The following is a 15,420-nucleotide window of genomic DNA, read 5'->3' as shown; positions in this document are numbered from 1 at the left end:
AAACTCATGTCAAAAAAATGTTATGTCACAACTTTCCCTCTTTCTGTTTTGGAAAAAGGGTAAATATTTCTATTGGTCTGTGCTGGTGGCATGTGTGCACCTGGCATAGGGGCTTGGAAAATCCAGGGAAGGGGCTATGAACCTGTTGTGCACCAGGATTGTGCTGCCCAGGCCATGCTTGGTTGACAATAGGCTCATGCTGCTGATATGCACAGCCTCCTTTTAAAGGTGTAAAAATAATGTTAATTCAGGCTAATTTCCCTATCTTGCACCTTGTATTCTCTGCTCCAGAAATGCAACATCATCATTGAAGGTCCGTTTAAAACAGTTGCATGTGCAAACTCACTCCCTGACCATGGACTGTTAGTTTCTTCAAGCTATGCTTAGCTGTATTAGTAGCGAGTGTGAAATAGTACACTTTTTTGACTTATGGTTTTCTTTTGTTGCGTTAGTTTGGTGCACGTTTTTTTGTGGTCATCTTGCACTTAATTTTTGATACCCTTACCTAACAAAAATCTCTGTCTTGAAAGCTCTAATTGTCCCAGCATCCACAGACATGTGTGGGAGAGAATTCCAGATGTCTACAACCTTTTGTGTGAAAAACTGCTTCCTGCTTTCCCTCCTAAATGGCCTGGCTCTAATTTTAAGATTCTGCCCCCTTGTTCTCGATTCCCCCACCAGAGGAAATAGTTTTCTGTATCTATCCTACTGAATCCTTTTAACATTTTAAACACCTCGATCAGATCACCCCTCAATCTTCCATACTCAAGGCAATACAAGACTAGTTTATGCAACCTGTCCTCATAATGTAACCCTTTAATCCCTGGTTCCATTCTGTAAATAAAGGCTCGTCTGAGATTTGAACCCAACCCACCTGCATATTTTAAACACCAACCTCCAAGTGAAAATAATACCCTGAGACCAAGTATCACCTATGCTTCACCAGGGAGGTCGTCTCATAACTTTGCCTTCTCCTGCAGTCCAACATGTAAACTTTTTCCATAACAAGGATGGCTCTGCCCAGGGGTGGAGGAAAAAGTTACCAGTGTGTTGAATTTCTGGGTAACTGGCTCCTTTAAAGCTGCCTTGCATGTCATATCGGATCAGCCATCCTACAAAGCAATTCTGCAACATCAAGTCACTGATGCTTGGTTTGAAAGGAATTAAGGGCTTTATTAGTTTTGCAACGGAAAACAACCCATCAGCAGGAGAGGGCTCTATCCATTTCCTGAGTAGTTGGATTCCTAAGAGTGCATGGCCACATCTGTGGAACACATGGCTATGTGGGCTCTTTTCAACAATGCAGTGGCATTTATGAATAGGAAGAGTTTCCATATAATTAAGGTACATGTTTATGTGACCATTAGTACCATATCATCAATGTGTTTGCCAAATACCATGGAAGTTGCCATGGTGCATTTATTCTATGCCAGTCAACAGTCCTAATATTACAGAAATGAAATATCAAGATTAGACAGTTGGATCCTGGGGGACCAGGGATACCCCTTTGAATCATAACCTAAGACACTGGTCCAAAATCTATGAACCATGCCAGAAAGAAAAATATGAGGCTCATGCATCCACAACGATACAAATAGAGCATATGCTGAAGCAAAGAATCTGCTGTTTGGACAGATTTGTTGGTGTCCTAATGTACAGCCTCAAATGTATCCAAAATCATAGTGATGTACTATATGCTGCACAATTATGCTCTCAGAAGAGAGGCGAGTCAGGAAGGCCCTGAAGAGAATGCTGATAATGAGCCTATGAGCGTTAGGCTACAGAGTTGCCAGCTGTAGCAAAGCAGACAAATGTGGAAACCCCTAATGAGACAACAATTTCAATTAAAATTTAAAGCACAAACATTGTTGATTACATATTACCAATGAATTGGTGTACCGTACACAAAATTACCCTCTCCTTGACCTCAGTCACCAAACATGCACATACCTTCATCTCGTGATACAGAAATGTGCCCCAGTACAGATGTACTCTCTGTGCGAAGTTAAAATGCAAATACAAATGTTTTTTTACCCTACCAGTGCTTTGTGTATTGTTGGAGTGTTTTTTACCCTGTGCTTTCCCTTATTCATTCCTCCCTCCCTTATTCCTCTCCTTCCTTCCTCCCTCCCCTCCTTCATTTCTCTTCTCCCTCCGTCACTCCTCCCTTTTGTTTTCTTTCCTTCTGTTCCTCTCCTCCTCGCTCATTCCTTTTTAACTCTTCCATTCCAGTTCTCAAGAGTTTAATGTTGAAACATTTCTTCATAGAATCATACAGCACATAAGGAGGCCATTCAGACCATTGTTTCTGTGCCAGCTCTTTGAAAGAGTGTCTCTGTAATATTAACATAAATCACCCTGTAAGCCTGCCCCTAAATGTGACTGGAATGAGTCAGACCCCATGTGTAGTTCTCAGCTGATATCTGTGCAACCTGTTCCCTTAACTGAATCCAGGTACAACCTCTCTAAATCTGGATTTTTATCTCATTTGGTCATTTCTTAGTTTTCTGTAATAGAAAATGTTGTAATCAAAACATTTTTCAGCACTGTATATTGATATTTTAAATAGCTGTTTGAATGAATCCAGCTTGTATTGTTAGTTAGTTGTTATGCATTATTATTCATACTTGCGACTGTGTAATAGCTCAAAAATCTGGACTTTGGGAGGAGGATAATGGACAGTGTTGTGGCAGGGGATAGGAAGAGGGCAATTTATTGACTTTGCATTGAAGTTTGACAGTGATTATCAGAGACATTTTAAAAACAAGGAAAATTCAGGGATTGTCCCAAAATTGTGGCATTTGGTCAGTGTGGTGGGTAAGTCCCACAAAAACCCCAGGAACAAGCTAACCATTAAACAAATTCTGCTGTCTGGCGGTGAAGACAAACCTTACTACTGACAAACTGAGCTGATATCACTGACCTCACCAAAGACTGTCTTGAGTCTACAATTATTTCTGGTTATGTATTATGAACACCATAAAAATCTATATTTCGCTTTTTAGCACACCTGGGTCAAGAAGGAAAGAAATAGCCAGGGCTCTCGATCTTAATTGCTATTGGGAGTTGCTGAATGTGCATGTGAGGACAGGATTGGGATTGGATGTGATGTCCTGTGTAATTGAATAACCTTCCAACACTGTCCAGGATCACACATAAATAACCAGTTGAGGGTGACAGGTGGAACCTTTTGGAAGTATGCCTCAATGAACAGTCAACACTTTCAGGAGAGGAAGTGGAAAGAAATAGCCGGGGGTGGGTGGGGGAGACCGGCTGTTTATTTTTTTTTACTATTGGTCTCTATACTCCTGGGCTGGAATGATTGAATTTATAAATGCACTCTATTATTGAGAGGAAATACTTTTCACAAAATGCTAATAATAGAGAAGTGCTGTTGCTTTGAGGTTAGTCTTCAATAGTCAAATGAATTATTTTCTGTTTTTCTACCCATTTGGGAATTCTGTTGCCATAATGGGAGCAATATGCTGTGCAGCTGTGTTGTATACTGCCTAGGGCAATCCATCTGGAGCAATGCAAATGTTTCTACATGTCAGTCACCTTTTTAATGCCATGACTGGTTTGGTTTGGTTCTGTTCCAATGAAAGTAGAAATACTTGAAGTGATTAGTATCTTTAAATGTCTCACAGCAGATGTTTCTTATGTCATTTTTGCCAGTTTGAGTAATTTGTGTTTGTGGGTGTTCTTTACAACATACTTAGTTTTACTTTGTACATTTTTTGTGCAGTTTCTAGTGGTTTATGATGTCATATTTTTCAAATTTAGGCTAATGTTGCAGACTTACTTCATGACTGTCTCTTTTTAAAATTCATTTTTCCCCCTCTCGTCTCCTGAAGGCAATGATTCATGCAAGGGTATGATTACACATGAGCCAGCCACGTTTTAATACTCCCATCCCCCTCAGTGGGCAGTCAGCATGTATGAGACGAGAGTGTGAATTTCTGCTGAATATTCGACTTTAGGGGCCTTCACAGCTGAGCCGAGATCTATCTTTAACTGATGTCCATGCACAAATATTTACCAACAGATGTCCAAAGATAGAGGTCAGGAGTGGGAATCCTGGCTGTAGTGTGTTTATTTTACCTACACCCTGCAATCTGAGGCCATTTGTAGCACACCACCATCACTCTGGCTGAGATCAGCCTGTAATCTTCTGGCTTAGCATTGCAAGTGGTTATATAATTAAGATTTTATTTGTCTGTCAAATCAAACTGACAAAGTAAGTCACAAGAAGACAGTACATTAAGCAGAAATGAAGCCTGGGGCAGAGAATTTTTCAGTATGTCTACACACTGAATATTAAAAAAAAAAGTAAATTGTGCTATATATAGATTTATTTATAGAGAGACAAACATGTAAATATGGACTAAAGATTAAGCAAACTATGTTTAATTTATAGATGTTGCAATAGGAGTTCCTTATGCAGGGGAAAACCATAAAGGCCTTGTTTACATTTACAATGGAGATTCTTCTGGTCTAAACCCAAATCCTTCTCAGATGTTAGAAGGGCAGTGGGCCTCTGACACAATGCCTGCAAGTTTTGGTTATACTATGCATGGTGCTGTTGATATCGACACAAATGGATATCCAGGTATGTTTGACAATTTAAAATGATCCTGAATTGGTAATCGTCCAAATAGATTTTGATTTCAGTGTTTTGTTGATTTGTCTGGGTAGAACATGCTTCAATTTTATTATAGAAATCCCTTGAATAAAATGTATGTTTATTTTAAAGAAACCAACATGTGTTTAGCCTTATCTCTGTGAAGTCATTGTACATCAATTGTATATGTGAGTCTAATGGGATTAAAGAATAGCATCACTCCTGGGATGGTAGTAATTTACAATACATCAAATATTTTAAAGCTGAATTACTTTCCATTGAACGAAGGTTATAGAATATAAGGGTGCGTTTCAATGTCTATATATTTAACAATATGAGCTGGATATCCCAGAGAACCAAATACATTTGCAGTACTTTTATATAATCAAAAGTGTTAGCACACCACCTACTGAATAAGCAAAACTTAAGTTATCAGAAATGACTGCATATAATCCCAAACTGAGGTTAAAAATGTGAAGCTGATTCTAATTACAAATATGACTGGCTTCTTCAGCATTCTAAACGTGTGAATGAATAGTAGTAATGTTTGTATTTGTACTTTACCATGTGCAATCTCCTCCATCAATCAGAAAATCTCTCTTCAATCTCATTCTCCATTTCTGAGACTTGTACATTATTACTTAAATATTTGTTGAAAACAAGGGTTGGTCTCACAGAATAGGTTTCTGATCTGGATTCAATCAAAATCTATCCAGGTTAACCAGCTTTCAAATTCCACCCTATCCTTTCATTATAAGGATAGTGATAAGTACTTTGATGGAATCTGAATTGAATTATACATGTTGGTATGATGTGCTTGGGCTCCTGCATGATGCACATGAAGGTACTGCAGCATGATATGCTTAGTCAGGATCCCAATATGCCATGTGTCAAGGAGTTGCTTTCAGGTCGTGGTAACTAAATTTTTTTCTCTAAAGCAATGTATTCTAAATAAAAGCATTCTCTTTTTTAAGGCCAAAAAATTGAGTGTTTCAACAATTAGTTTTCTATACTTTACCACAAAGATGTTGATTTCTTGCTAGATACTGATACCTTTACAAGTGCTCATTATTTACATGTAAGCCTCGATGGTGAGTGGGTGAGGTTATTTGACCATAGAAAGTGTAAGGGAGGATCACAGGTGAGGCTGATTCTGTTCTCGAGCACCATTGATGTACAGATGCTTCAAGAGGGATCATTTCTCCCTTCCTACTCCTGGGGCCTCTGAGGCTAGTGCCTTACTGATGCTGCAGCTGAGATCGGCTAGCTTGGCACAGCCTGTTGATCAAACCTACTACCTTCCTGGTCTGTGTGTTCACTGGACAAACTCCCTAAGCCATCAAAAAAGCCCCATTTAACATTTTTATGAAACTTTTGACAATTAGACCATGATTTAGTGTACTAGATTTGAAGTATGATATGTGTGGGAGTGGGAACACTGCTGTGTCCCTATGTGGAAATGAAAAGGGAATCTTTGCCTTCTCCTAGTGCTGGTGATTGTTCAATCTTCTCAACTGATTCTAAGCAAAGTCGCCCCCCCCCCCCATGGTGCTCAGAAGATGTATAATGGCCCAAGAGGGACATATTGATGCACAGGAAATCATTCCAGCTGTAGCCCAGTCAACATTTTTGTGGTTGAAAATATAATGAGCTAAGACGCCACAAAAATAGTTTTTAAAACCTGGAATAGAAACAATAGAAATGATAAGAACCCATTATTTATTGTAAGAAGTTGATCTTTCTTCACGAAGTGCTCACTCTGTGGAACTTTTTTTTCCTAGACTTAATTGTGGGAGCTTTTGGTGTTGACAAAGCAATACTTTACAGGTAGGTAATATTTTTGTACTGAGGCATAAGGTTTATTTTTATGCAGTCCTAAATTGTAAGTTTTATTTAAAAGGAACTGTTTCTCATTTTAATGAAAGTAGCTTTTCAGTCTGATGCTGCTGACCCCTCTTGTATATCCTGTATTGGGTTCCCTTGATTGCCACAGCACTATATATACACCAACCTGGAAAACTAGCAAAAGTACTACAACTACTAAGTCTTCCTGAGTTGCACTTATGAGCTCACATCTTCTGTGAACTATTCTTTCCCTTCTCCACCAACGACAACTGTTGTCCTGCAGCCTGCACGACATGAAAAACTGAGCTGTGATGGTTGATGGGCCAGCTGCACAGAGGCAGGACTAGGGAACTCGTGAGATTGGATCCACGCCCCGTTTTAAGCACAAACATGGTCAAGGTGGACACTGAGTCCAAATGCTGATATCCATGTAAACTACAGACTGGTTGGCTTTGTAGATTTTTAAAATTTTTATTTTAGGTTGGGCTTATTTTAGAATTTGTTTTAAAACATCTAGCCTCCACCTTTTGCTGTTAACTTGGACAAAATAGAGATGAGTTTCAGTGCGTTGAATGACTCGTTTTGTCTTTTAGTTTTCTTGTGTATAATTTTATGACATTTAACAAAAACTTTTAACTAATTTAAAACAACTGTTATCTCAAAAAAAATATTCAGTTTGAAGTGTGCATGTGTGTTTAACCTTTTCAGCAGTTTGGCTCCTTTAGTTTAGTAAGTGTTTCAAAAGACGTCTAACTTTTTATTAGCTTAGTTGGCATTTACGCATACATAATGTACAGCAAGGGGAAGAGGCTTCATTCTGAAATTACCCCTCTATCACAACCTGCTGTATCAACTCCCTCTCCCGACCAAAATTCAGTGCAGGGATTTCCGTTTTGGAATTTTACTTCAGAGTAGTCCTCAGCCAACCTCTAAGAATGTGTCTCGTACATACTTTTGAATCAGAATTTAAACAAAAAAATCCTGTTGGAAAGCTGTATTATGCTCCTCCATTGGCCGAGTAGGTAAAGACAATGGGGGAAAAATTCATTAGCGACCATTTGGGGTTGCTAACATTGCGTGCTAAATTTAGCGCCTGGCGAAAAATAGTGCTGGCGATCACTAACTTCAGTTTTAGCGCCCCAAGTGGGCGGTGGAGTGCTAATTCAAGCGCTCTACTTCCTTCTTGGACCGCTAATCCTGAATATCGGAGCGGTGCATTCTGCAGCACTACGCACTGAGCCATGTAGCGCTGCTGCATGGAAGGGCTCTTCTCATTAATTATATAATTATTGAAGTGTGCATGTGTCCAAGCCCACAACTCTGAGGTCCTACCTGGACCATCGGGGAGCGGGGTGCCATGCCAACAGCCTGGCACTTGAGTGCCAGCTGCCAGATCATGGCACAGACCCCAAGTTCAAAGATACAACGGGCCGTGACAAGTAAGTCGGCCGATTTTTGGTTTTTTTCAGGGGGGGTTTTCCCCCGCCCACCACCTCCCCTTTAGTTAGTGCCTCCTGTCGCTCCGTTCCCACCCCCTGAATCGGTCGCTGTCATCGCCCAGCGCAGATTCAGGGGGCGCAGGCCAATTTTTCAGGCGGGGCAAAAATGGGGCGCTGCGCACGGTGATGGTGACGTCATTGCTTGCACAGCAGAGTGGGGCGCTACCGGTTACCCCCCAGGGGCGCTAATGAGGGGTGCAAATGCGCTGAATTTCTATTAATGTCTGGTGTAGCACCAAGCCAAGCAGATGGAAAGGTCCCAAGTTCAAATCTTAGTTTGTGCTGTTTCCTGATTTCAGTAGCAGTAGGGGTGTTGCAATTGGGCTCAGTACCACTGGGTTAAGCAATGGGAAAACTGGCTAAAGGGGGGGGGTCACCATTTCTAATTGTTATTCAGTGCCCTCTGTTGGAATGAATGCATGAGTGAACAACATGGGGCTTGACTGTGATGCCCTTCACGTTTTAATAGCCTGCTGATGTTCATTGTCAGGCTCACACAGGAAGAGTGGCCACTTGGAGTACCACTGCAATTGTATAACTAGTAGGAGTCTGTGCCTTTTAGGTAAAGGGAAGAAAATTGGCAAAAAAATTGTGAATCATTTAAAAAAAAATGGTAATCTGCCAACGAAGCCAGTAATAGTTTTGCATTCAAAAGCTGAACAAGCAATTTTCCCTGGAAAGTACAGCACTATAAATAGAAACACCTTTCATGCCTCTGTAATTAGTGCTTACTGCGTACTTGTAAGAATTATATAATTTTATAAACAAAAATTGAGACAGAAAATGTTTCTCAACAACATAAAGAATTCTTCAATTCTCGAGAGTGGCCATCATTAATAGCCTTAGTTCCTTAGCATTTTCATAAGACTGGCAATGCAATAAAGCAGCTGGAATGCTCTAAAGTGATAGTAATGATTCTGGAATGTGCCCTGCACAGCAATTGCAAGTTTCTTAAAGCATTGTTAATCAGGATTGCCTTTTCCTTGTAATCTTCAACAAAAAAAATAGTTTTTTCTGCAGATTCTGACCAAATATAATGTATAGTTAAATGCATTTAACGTAATTATGCAAACCAGACAATGTTGTGAAAATGGAAATGTTCCCTTGCACCCCTCCTGGAAGTGGCAATCCTCCTGCATCACTCCTTTCTCCTCCCCCCACCACCACTTTAAAATTCACAGCTTGGCTTCTGTGCCATTAAATAAGGTTAGGTTGCAGATGGTAGCTATAATATTTTGCAATGGCATATCAGATATAAAATCTGCCCCAAAGTGTTGTAAATGGTTGTATTGTACCAAAGTTAAAGAAGGGTGTGTTCCACATCCCATTGGTATTCTTTCTTGATGTCTTTTGGCAAATGCTCTATATGTAACTGAGCAAAATGTGAAACGTCTCAATGTACTGCCATCTTTTATTATTTTACTCACTGATGCCAAACACTTTGCTGATTTTCCTCTCTGGGCACATCTCTGAACCTGCCTCTATTTCTGGGTTCATGTCATTACCCTAGGCCCAATAATCCCTTGACGCCAGCCTGTCCCTTGGCAGAGCCTTGCATCTGGAAGCAGGGGATGAAAGGCAACTCTTGCTGCAGGCCTGGAAGCCCACAGCAGCATAAATGGATATTGGCTTCAAGGCCTTGTGACTGGTGTCCAAAGACAGCATCCCACAAAACCTTTTGCTGCACCTGTAGGGAAGAAAAACACTGTTTGCTTAGCTCCAAGCCCCTTATCTGATCTGAGCTGGGTGGGCACAAGCAGTAAGCCCCACTATTCAAGGACATAGTTCCATTTGGGTTGCCAGCAAGCAGGGACCCAGGAAAGCGAGGGTATGGTGATATTACTCCTGCCTCATTACGTTGAGATTATTATAGTTGTAGTGTTCCAGGCACAGCCACCCTGCTTCTCTTCCTCCCCCCGCAACCCCCCCCCCCCCCCCCCCCACCGAAGCCTCAGGAACTCTTGGAAATCCCCTATGAATGTATAGGGGATAAAGACCCAGGCCTAGAAATTCAGTAAGGCACTGCCAGCTTTGCGGCCAGTTACCGCCCAAAGAGGGCTTCTGCGCCAATAGAGGAGGTTGCGCTGATATTGAGCTCGGCGGTAATGGCGGCGGTAGCCGGTAGCGCTGCGCCGGCACCGATGACGTCATCGGTGTGTGCAGTGCCCCGTTTCCACCCCGATGCCGGCCCGACGCCCATATTCAGTTGCCGCCGCCTCCTCCGTGGCGGCCGCTACTAACATCCGGAGACCAGGGCCTTACTGCAGCCTTAGTGGGGCGCATAAAGGTGGAGGTGCGGCCGGCCGCTTTTTCGGCGGCCGCATGCCCGCACCTCCTTCCCCGGCCTCCTCCACCACCACCCCCCCCCCCCCCCCGCGGCATTGCCGGCTGCTTTCCGCGAGCCCGGCACTTCTCCGTGGTGCCGGGCTCATTTGCCGGCACAATCCAGCGGCGATCTCCCCGTTGCAGGCACCTCCACCTTAAGAGAAGGAGGAGGCCTGCAGTACCGCAGCCTGCCGCACCGCATCGGGTGTCGCAGCGGCACCTAGAGCGCTGAAATTCAGTTTCAGCGCCCCAAGCGGGGGCGGGCACACCCTGGAATAGCGCCCGGTTCCGACTTGGGGCGCAAAAACTGAATATCTGACGGTCGCAACTGGCTCCGCGCCCAGCGCTAACTTTTGGGCGCTAGCCAGCTGGCGGGGCCATAGTGAATTTCTAGGCCCCAGTGTTATGCGTCTTTACCTGTTTTTCTCTGCTTTGCATCCAGGTAATGAGCATTACCCTGACCTAAAGCAGAGGAAAACTAGCTCTTAAATCTTCATGAATAGTGGGTTGAACTTGGAAGAACTTTCAACACAGGCTTTAAGAATATATTTAAACAATGGTATAAACATTGGAAATGAGTTAAATTTTCTTTTTAACCATTCAATCTAGTCCAAATGGGATGCAATTCTCTGTCAAATAGCTACAGTAGTTCTATCCATTCAGAGTTTGGGTCATTCTAATCTAATTCGGAATTAAAAGCCCAGAGCCAAAAATGTCTCTCCATTCTGGACAGTTGGCTCATATGGGACATACAAATGTCACACTGGTCTGAGCTTGGAGTTGAACCATGTTACTGTAATGGAGTAGAGAGAGATTACTCTGTAGATAGTCATATAATATCAACTTGGGAATGTTTCCTAATGACACTGGGTGCAAATAATTTTGGCAGAAGCCTCCCCATTGCAGACTTTTTGAACAAGATTTCATTTAGTAAAAGGAAAATGCTCAATTTGTAATAATGCTGTACAAAAATGCACAAAAACACAAGGAAAGAGAGACTGTAGGCACATTTTAACACAATTCATACTCTAAAGCACTTTTTTCTGAAAATATTTAATGTACAAATAAGCTTTCAAGGAACTGTTCCTGCAAAGGAAAGATCTGTGTTTTATATAACAAATGTAAGTGGAACATTTTGGGTTCTCTGGAGAAATCTATATGATAACATTTACTGTTGATCCCAGCAAGCACTAGGTAAAGCAGCTTACAGTACATGATTAAAATGATTTGCTCAGCTCATGAATAATGGTACAAAGGTCTAAATGGCACTTTAGGAATGCATTAATTAGATTCAGCTGACATGTTCACAGTGTTTACCACACGTGGTGTCCTCGTGCCTTGCACTGGTGAATACAGTAAAATGAAAAACAATTTAAAGGCAGCAGGCAGAAATTTATGTAAAAAAGTTATTGCCAAACAATATGTTGGATCATGTAAAATTTACTTTAATGCAATTCTGCTGTGATGCAGTTCATAACGAGGAATACTGGATGAGCATAGCGATCAGTTACAGCTAATGGAAATGTAGATTTCTGGCCAGATTCACTGCAGACTTTTACAGATGATTGCTTAAATAAAGTTGCATTGATTATGATTTGCTATCCTGATATGTTTGTAATAAGGTGCATGTCAGGATTCTTTTACCATTATTAAGTTAAATTTGGTATTGGTGGTGTTAGTTCAAATTGCAGATTTCCTGAGGGAGATCTATGTGATATTAGGCAATGCATAATAAGCCTATGTAAACTATAAGCAGATTCCCTGCTTGTGTATGCTTAGCAAGTCAGTCCATTATGCAGATTAATATCTGCTCATTTGCTGATCCAATTCTGATTTTTAATTCATTTAATGTAGTTAATCTTGACCCTTCCATCCTTGCAAACTACTGCCCCATCTCCAACCTCCCTTTCCCCTCAAGTCCTTGAACGTGTTGTCGCATCCCAAATCTGTGCCCATCTTTCCCACAACTCCATGTTTGAATCCCTCCAATCAGGCTTCTGCCCCTGTGACCAAGAGAAACGATCCCTCCTCGTGTTATACAGAAGGTAGATTACCAAATAATCATGATGCTGAGCAGCACAATGCATCAAGTTGAACAAAAGTCTAAAATGTATGTTCTGGTGCAATTGGTAAGATTATACCTCTGCAGAAAATAAAATTAGTTCAGAACCTTTCCAACAGGACCCTGTTAATGGAGGGCTTTTCATTATGTTTTGAACTTTCAGAGCCAGACCAGTAATTCATGTGAATGCTTCATTAGAAGTCAGCCCATCAATCTTGAATCCAGAGAACATAAGCTGTACACTGAAAGAAAATGTCAAGGTGTCTTGGTAAGTTCAGCCCTGTGTAATGGGAGGAGCATTCTGAATCCCAAATCACTGATTTCTGTTTCTCAGTTTGCTGTTTGCGGTGACCAGTTTGATTTGTACTTCATCTGATTCCATTTGCTTGACAAGGCACAATGAAATTCAAGATGTTTAGTCTTACACTCTTATAAACTACTTTGACTGTGTAATAATTTTAACTGTTTGTTTATTGATGATACATGACTTCCAGACAAATTTGAGTAGTTTGCTTGAAAGTCGGGCATGAATATTGAGATTTAAATAGTTGAAATGTAATTGAATTTGAGATAAACAGGGAGTTCTCCAGGTGTGCTGACCAACATTCCTCCCTCAACCAAAACAGATTAACTGACCTAACATAATAGCAAAATACTGCGGATGCTGGAAATCTGAAATAACAACAGAAAATGCTGGAAATACTCAGCAGGCCAGGCAGCATCCGTGGAGAGAGAAACTGAGTTAACGTTTCAGGTCTGGGACCCTGCATTTTCTGTTGTTATTTCAGATTAACTGACCATTCATTTCACTTGCTGTTTGTGGACTTTGCTGAGTACAAACCGGCTGCCACGTTTGCCCACGTAAACAACGTTACTGCACTTCAAAAGTAATCCATTGGTGTGAAGCACTTTGGGAACTCTTGAGGTTGTGCTAAGGTGCTATATGAATGCAAGATCTTTTTCTTTTTTACACTAAAAGTGGCAACAACAAAACCCTCTACTGTTCCCGTCCCATTCACAGCTCAGCAAGCCGATTGACTTTCCTTGGTTCCTCAGAAACATTTTGACTTTTATCTTGGTTGTTGCTTCTCTCGACCGCTCCACGGTCTCTAAATTGTCGGACTGCTTGTTCGTTATCCAGTACTGGATGAGCAGAAATTTTCTCCAATTAATTATTGGGAAGACCGAAGCCATTGTTTTCAGTCCCCGCCACAAACCCCGTTCCCTAGCCACTGACTCCATCCCTCTCCCTAACATCTGTCTGAGGCAGAACCACACTGTTCGCAACCTTGGTGTCATATTTGACCCTGAAATGAGCTTCCGGCCACATATCCATGGCATAACAAAGACCGCCTACTTCCACCTCCGTAACATCGCCCGTCTCTGCCCTTGCCTCAGCTGATCCACTGCTGAAACCCTCATCCATGCCTTTGTTACCTCTAGACTTGACTATTCCAATGCACCCCTGGCTGGCCTCCCACATTCTACCCTCCGTGAACTTGAGGTCACCCAAAACTCGGCTGCCCATGTCCTAACTCGCACCAAGTCCCGTTCACCCGTCACCCCTGTGCTCGCTGACCTACATTGGCTCCCGGTTAAGCAACGCCTCAATTTCAAAATTCTCATCCTTGTTTTCAAATCCTTCTATGGCCTCGCCCCTCCCTATCTCTGTAATCTCCTTCAGCCCCACAACCCCCCGAGATACCTGCGCTCCTCTAATTCTGCCCTCTTGTGCATCCCTGATTATAATCGCTCAACCTTTGGTGGCCGTGCCTTCTGTTGCCTAGGCCCTAAGCTCTGGAATTTCCTCCCTGAACCTCTCCACCTCGCTACCTCTCTTTCCTCCTTTAAGATGCTCCTTAAAACCTACCTCTTTGACCAAACTTTTGGTCATCTGCCCTAATTTCTCCTTATGTGGCTCGGTGCCAAAATGTTTGTCTTATAGTACTCCTGTGCAGCGCCTTGAGACGTTTTACTATGTTAAAGGCGCTATATAAATACAAGTTTTTGTTGTTATACACCCCACTCGATTTTTCTTTCCATTGACTTCAATCTGGCAGTGTATAACAGGCGAATGGTTCGCTAATGCCTATATTGCTCCTCCACTGTTTGATGTTGCCCCCGGGTGCCTGAAGTAGAAAGTGTTCCAGTCCCCAGCACTAATGCCTTAATTTTAAAAAAATGAACTTGAAGCAAGAATGTAAAAAAATTGTTATCTCTCTACATGTAAAAACATGAAGGAATGTTTCAGTATCTTTGATAACAATTTATACATTGAGGATTATAGTAATGTGATAAACAGCAGTCTGAATTCAGTTAAACTGCTACTGAAAAGAGGCAACATAAAAAGAACATTTACATTTCTGTATTCTGCCAATGAAAGCAATTCTGAATTCCAAATGAATCCTGATGCACAGGCTCCACCTTGAGAGAATTCCATCAAAAATAATAGCATAAATTGTAAATATATAAAGATGTTGAGGACTGTATCCAGAAGACTTATTTCCTGTTTGCAGTTCCCAATTTATTGGTTCCGACTGCAGATAATTAAACAGTGCTTCAGGATATGAGACCATTTAAGAATAGAATTGTAAGTCTTCCAGAACTCAATAAAACTGCTTTTGCATCACAATTAGGAAATGTGCATCTACGATATGTACAGCCCTGAACTAGACCACAGTACTATGATGGAATTTCACCTTAAGCAGTACTGCAGCATTTAATCCATGTTTTTCTTGTATTTGACTTTCATTTTAATAAAAAAAACTGTTGTCTCAATCTGGGATTGTCACAGTTGCTGATAACCTCTTCCCTTCATTAGTTTTACAGTTACATTTTGCTTAAGTGCATATGGAAAACAAGCCACAAATTCCTTGGGTGAGTTCAGTCTTCTCAGATGTGCACATTCTGCAGTTTAGTACAATTTAAATAAAACTCTACAGTTTCTCTACGTCCTGTCAGTTTAACTCTGGACTACAATAAATTGAAATAGTTGTGCAATCTTTCAGGAGCTATTGCAATAAAAAGCCAAGACATGAGAGAGAATTATTTAGAGCTGGCCCAGTTAT

General features: G+C 41.5%; 1 protein-coding gene across 1 annotated transcript in view; it reads left to right on the top strand.

Moving 5' to 3' along the window:
• itgav (integrin, alpha V) overlaps positions 1-15,420 on the top strand; it is a 183,719-nt gene that overhangs the window by 121,385 nt on the left and 46,914 nt on the right. The window contains exons 13-16 of the mRNA XM_085985922.1: positions 4,418-4,609; positions 6,403-6,448; positions 12,516-12,620; positions 15,174-15,229. Of these exons, the coding sequence (XP_085842048.1) occupies positions 4,418-4,609; positions 6,403-6,448; positions 12,516-12,620; positions 15,174-15,229 (399 nt within the window). The remainder of the gene's footprint in view (positions 1-4,417; positions 4,610-6,402; positions 6,449-12,515; positions 12,621-15,173; positions 15,230-15,420) is intronic.

This window comes from Somniosus microcephalus, chromosome 4 (assembly GCF_052327205.1).
Source record: "Somniosus microcephalus isolate GS21.2 chromosome 4, FLI_Smic_1.0, whole genome shotgun sequence".
NCBI lineage: Eukaryota > Metazoa > Chordata > Chondrichthyes > Squaliformes > Somniosidae > Somniosus > Somniosus microcephalus.
The sequence above is the reverse complement of the archived record's forward strand: the minus strand, read 5'-3'. Positions and strand labels throughout refer to the sequence as shown.